At 40.0% G+C, this 6,000-nt stretch overlaps 1 protein-coding gene across 7 annotated transcripts in view; it reads left to right on the forward strand.

Annotated features, from left to right (window-relative positions):
- The window catches only part of ATP11A (ATPase phospholipid transporting 11A), a 2,308,865-nt gene that overhangs the window by 1,205,795 nt on the left and 1,097,070 nt on the right, over positions 1-6,000 (forward strand). For all 7 annotated transcript variants that reach the window (XM_069636989.1, XM_069636990.1, XM_069636983.1 and 4 more), the window contains exon 12: positions 4,119-4,316. In XM_069636989.1, coding sequence (XP_069493090.1) covers positions 4,119-4,316 — 198 coding nt within the window. The remainder of the gene's footprint in view (positions 1-4,118; positions 4,317-6,000) is intronic.

The raw sequence follows: 6,000 nt of genomic DNA on the forward strand, positions 1-6,000 counted from the left end.
TAGGCCAATTCCTAAGAGTACGCCGTAATTGCACGAATCTAGAAGACTATAGGATACACGGCAAACAACTGAAAAAACGTCTGGAACAAAGAGGATATCCGAAAAAGTATATAAATGTGGCCTATAAAAGTGCGAAAAATAAAAATCGAGATACATGTTTAAATCCGCCCAGAAAAACAACTGTGGAAAAAATGACATGCATCACAACTTTCACCCCGATTAGCCACAAGCTACGCAAACTAGTCCTAAAGAACTGGCACATCATAAAAACGGAGGACTTCAATCCTGCACCTCCTAGATTTGCGTTTAAAAGACAGAAGAACCTAAAAGACAGTTTGGTCCACACATATCCTCAATCAAAAAAAACAGACTTACAAAACACCCTTTGGGACCTTCCACCGGTAACAGGACATTTTAAATGTGGCATGTGTTCGGTTTGCCCACTCACGAAAAATATGAAAAACATAAAATTGAAAGAAAGAGACTGGCAACTTAGATCGTTCACAAACTGCAATTCACAATGGGTAGTATATGTGATCCAATGTCCATGCCAACTCCTGTACATCGGGAAAACAAAAAGACACATCAAAATACGCATAGGAGAACATCGGACCAACATCAGAAATCAGACACCTAATAAACCTCTTGTAGCCCACTATCTCCAACTAAAACATAAACCATGTGAAATCTTTTGGTTTATCATTCAAACAGTTCAAATTTCAAACAGAGGCGGAGACCGTGATTTGGCTCTGCGCAAATGCGAACAAAAATGGATTTTTGACCTAGATACAGTAAAAAATTGTCTTAACTCATCAGTAGAGTGGGGAATTTTCTTCTGAAGAGAATATCTCGAGCCTATATGACCCTAGAGCCCAGACTTCGTTTCTACCATAACAAATACACGGGCTATACTGTATGTAAACAATGAAAACACTGCCAAGGTGTGTCCATGTACCACCATATTTACTTTAATGAACTAAACATAATTACGTTACGTGGAAACCTACAAAAAAGAAAGGATTAACCATTTAGTTTACACACTTCAAGATGGCCGCATGCGCCGCCAAGAAATGAACGGGTTTTTCGAAAGACGTACTTGGCAGTCACATGATATGCAACTACGGAAGCAATACGGAAGTAATATATTTCATCTCTTGAAACACCAAACTCAAACAAGTTGGTACCTCTACGTCGAAACTGAGAGGAGCTGCACCACGATACGTAAAGATCGTTTCATCGAATCAAATAGAAGGTAAACAAAACCTAAACGCTAATGTTTCATAAAACAACTACGAAACCACGTTAGCGAAAAGGAAAAAAAGTATATTACGGCTCATGTGGAGATTTGGCCTCCTAAACGCAGGTTTTATTCCATCTGCCCCCACAGGCTCTGTCAAACTGGAAAAGAAGGTACCCCTGGGAACCCACATGCAGGGGACATGCATCTCTGCAAAAACAACTAGCGCCAAATTAAATTATATCCTCTGACGATACTCTCAGGTCAGTAAACAATGAAGACACCTTCGATGTTTGAAATACCAACACGCATAAACGTAACAAACGGTTTGTTTTAAATTTTCAATTGTGTCCGTAGGCTCGAAAGTCTGAATTACTTCGACGTAAGGACCAACCATTAAGCCCAAATAAGATATAGATAACCAACTGTATGATGACATCCAGGGCATGACAGCGATTTCGACGCTTGCCTAGAACAAAAATAATAATCTTAAGTCCGACCACAAAAGCATACAAAGGTCAGTGAGAAGTGGGAATGTGGAGAAGATTGTATCCATGTCGCATAAATTTCTATCAGAAGAGTTTTTAATGCAAGTTGAGTCCTAGATACACCACTAACACAAATTCCATATTCTCCACCCTTTACAGCACTGAAAAACAACGTGAACACCTGGGGGTTTTTCTGAACTTTTTGTCATTCCGAAAAACAACATTATGTCCTGAAGAGGGCCACAACTAAAATAGCAGAACACCAGGGATTGTGTTGATGCATATTATGTGCCGAAACATATGTAGACATCCTAACACTGAAACAACTGTGTTTTCTTGCAGCGTTTAAAATTGCATGCTGTACATTGAATGTGTTAGTTTCCCCATTTTTCGAAAGTCAACAAATTAAAATTGACAAAGTGCATCATTAGAATTGTCACTCTACTAACCTAGACACCACAAGCAGAATATGTATGTGTTAGTTTGGACTTTTTAGTTGTATGTATTGTTTTCTAAGTCTGGAGGTGCCTGGTGGAAAGCACCAACCACCTACAAAAGTGTAAAAATTATACTATTAAAATATGTTTTTTACTGTGACTACCCTCTGAATAATGAAATATTTTTATGCGACTCTCAGATAGACAAGAAATAGATCTATCCAAAAATCCCTCTGTCCCTGCCCTGCTGCGAGGCGGACAAAAAGAGGGGTAATTGAGCTTGTGTTCCTTTGTTCCCTCTGTAAGAACCAAGTCCCGTTTTCAGCTCAATCCCCCTTTACCAAAAAATTGGGACTTACCCTCCTTTATACACACAGTATAAACTGGTTAGAGAGATTTACTCTTAATGTTACTAGTTTGGTATCCTTACTGCTGATACTTGGAGACCTGCTACCTTATCAAGGCCCTTTTGTTAACTTAGCTAGCCTAACTTGGATCATTTACCAGTAGGGTGAATCTAGCTGGTTTTGAGGAAATGGCTCAGTTTACTAAATAAACTGATCTTCGTAAAGCACTGAACTGGACAAACAAAATTGCAAGAGTTTGAGATGGAAACAGGGCAGGACAAAAAAGCCAGAGATAAAGTGGGTGAGGGCAAAATCCATGTACCAAACTTAATTGGCCACCTTCTAAAGATAGACTCCAAGATTAGGCCCCTTTTTAGTAGCAGCAGAAATGTATGTTAGTTCATTCAAAAGATGGCCACCTAGCTTTCCTTTGAGGGGGTTCTAACACCAGCCAAACGGAGCACACAGAATTCTGTGCATTTGGTAGAGGGAGATGGTAAGCAGAGTTTTAAATGCCCTCCTTTCTCTCCCCACCACACACACACACACACACCCACAAATCAAATGCATTGTTTGCCTCCAACACAGGAGCAGATGATAACATTTTTGGTTTGAGATGCTATGTCCTGTCTTTCAGGAGAGCGATTGAGAGGCCAGTTTGCACTGCCACATTGCACAAGTTGTGTCAGGATTCATTTTACACTTTTTTTTATTATGATTCTACCTCCTTGACAGTGTGCAATGTTGCAAAATGTAGTTATCCAAAAAATGTACAAACCTGAGCCAGACTAATGACAGATAATGGATTTCATTTTTTCAGAACACATGCTTATTGCTTGCATCGGATGCTACATGCAGAACACTCTGGCCCTCATTACGACCCTGGCGGAAAGGGTTTTACGCCAGCGTAATGCATGGCGTACCTTTCCGCCTTACTACGAGTTCCCGTAGCGCCATGGTGGTTTTTTCGCCTGGTTTTTCCGGGCGGAAAAATCCATGGCGCTACGGGACCTGTTGTTAATTACGCCACCGTAATTTACGGTGGCGTAATTAACGCCTTCCCCACTCCCATTATACCCTATGGGGCAAAAATGGGAATGGGGAAGGGTAAATGGGGATTGGGGACTTACCGCCCCGCCAAGGTCGGAATGGGGCGGTAAGTCCGCCAACCCCCATGGCGGAGTTGGCAGCTCTGCGCCATGGACCATGGTGCAAATTGCACCATGGTCCTCCGCCAGGGTCGTAATGAGGGCCTCTGTCCGTTGACAAACCTCATAACCAGTTTAAATCAGAATGTCTCCGTTGGTTCTTTTGATGGGTCTCTGGGCAACGCAAATTTTGCATACAGGATAGTGAAACGTCTTGTAATGCTTTTGTTTCCAATTGTTAGGTATATTGGTTAAGATGTCAAAACAATTGAATCTGATAAATTGATCTATGGAGCTCAATAAGGAAAATATAATTGAGCTCTTCATATCAAGACAACTGACGTTGCGTAGATCTAGTCACCTAGGTTCTTCCAGTGCACATGTTTTTAATTGTTGAAACAACCACAAAGCAGTGTCTGAGTTTAATACAAATTCTTAATTCTAAATTTGTTTATTTGTAGTTTCTTAAAGCTTTCACGGACTTCCTTGCCTTCATGGTGCTCTTCAACTACATCATTCCTGTATCTATGTATGTAACTGTTGAGATGCAGAAATTTCTGGGTTCCTATTTTCTAACCTGGGATGAAGAAATGTTCGATGAAACAACAGGGGAAGGGCCTCTCGTAAACACATCTGACCTCAATGAAGAGTTGGGACAGGTAATTTCTTCATTAAATTATGTATGTGCTGCTGAATGTATTGGACTGTTTTGGCTCTTGACATCACAGTTCTGAATTAAATTAGGACAGTCATGTTAATTAACATTGTTATGGCGTCTCACATGTTAATTGTTCATATGTGTACATGTGAATCAGAATTTTGGTGACCCATCTTTTTCTTTTGTTTGCTACTGGTACAACTGCTATTTCTCATCCACCAGTTTATTTTGGTTAAAAGAAAACCTCAAATATTCCACACATTTACAGTACACCTTTCATAAGGTCATGCAATAAGTACATCATCATCAAAAGCTGCACATTAATTTTAAAGGCTTCAATAAAAGTATAACAATTAAACAAGATTGTCATATTGGTATTTGCTTTAACTCTGCAAAGTGGCGTATTTAGTGGGACTTGAGAATGCATTAATATAGAGAGTTAGAAATATGTTCTCTATTTCTGGCCTGTGAATTAAACAGTCTACACGTTTTTGCTGGCTTTACAATCCCTTGCCAGGACCATATGTCCTCGATCACCGGAAGCTATCCGAAAATAGAAGATTATAAGATTTGCAAGCAGATTCTAAACACAGATGAATAAGAAACCATCATATATGACTAGCCCTAGAGCAAAATGGCACAAAGACCATTTTTACTCTGAAACTGGCAAATACTCCCAACATAAACAATAGTTCAAATACTCCAAACAAAAAAGGAAGCAATGGACACGGAGGATGCTGCCCTCGTCTTCCACTCCTAGAACTCACTAATGTCATTGGAGAATAAGGAAGGGGGAGTACAAGTGCCAAGCGATAGGTTCATAAAAGTAACCAATAAAGTAGTGAAAAAACAGGCAACAAAATAATAAAACAGAGAAAAAATTATCAAAAAAATAAATCCTCAAGGAAATTCCTGAGGGATGTGGGGTTTACATATCTAATGGATGGAGAGAGAAAGGAGTTGGCGGTTCAGAGTACTCCCCCATCCAGATAAGCTAATGCATGGGTAGACCTCACAAGAACACCTGAAAAGAAACAAGCCATCGATCAGGCTACACAGAGTGAATATTTTGAGGGGGAGGTGGGCCTGTGTGATATAATGAAAAATAAGACTCCTCGTCAATTGTTAAACAATTACAATCTTTGGAAAATGGATTGCATTACATTTTTAAGAATCCCACGAACGGTACCAGGCCGGTGACCCCGGCAGGCCCTGATAAGAAGGATGTTGAGGCTGTAGTGAACAAAATGGAGTGAATCAGTGAGATCAGGAGGGGGGCACATTTAAGTTATACGTGGAGTTAGGCCCACGTCATAAACAAGGTAAACAAATGGAGTCAAATCCACTACTTAAACAAGATAACAGTGTAACAGTTAACAAAGGTTTGTGGTAAAAGGACAAGGGGGTCATGCAACACAAACCCTTTTACTAATAAAATGGTTGTAACTGATACAGTGACCGGAAGGGAACCAGAGATGATGTTTAATAAAAGGATTAACGAGACTAATGAGAGACCTGAGTAAATTCCATCAGAGATCCAACCAAAAAAGAAACTTGGTTTAGACTCGTACGGAGGGCTCTGATTGAAAATCAGCAGGCAATGATGAATGAAGCACCTAAGAACTCAAAGTTGCTTAATGCAATGAACCATTTAGCAAATAATTCACAGTCTGAAGTAAGTGGAA

The sequence above is a fragment of the Ambystoma mexicanum genome, chromosome 7p (genome assembly GCF_040938575.1).
Source record: "Ambystoma mexicanum isolate Mex_15411 chromosome 7p, UKY_AmexF1_1, whole genome shotgun sequence".
Taxonomy (NCBI): domain Eukaryota; kingdom Metazoa; phylum Chordata; class Amphibia; order Caudata; family Ambystomatidae; genus Ambystoma; species Ambystoma mexicanum.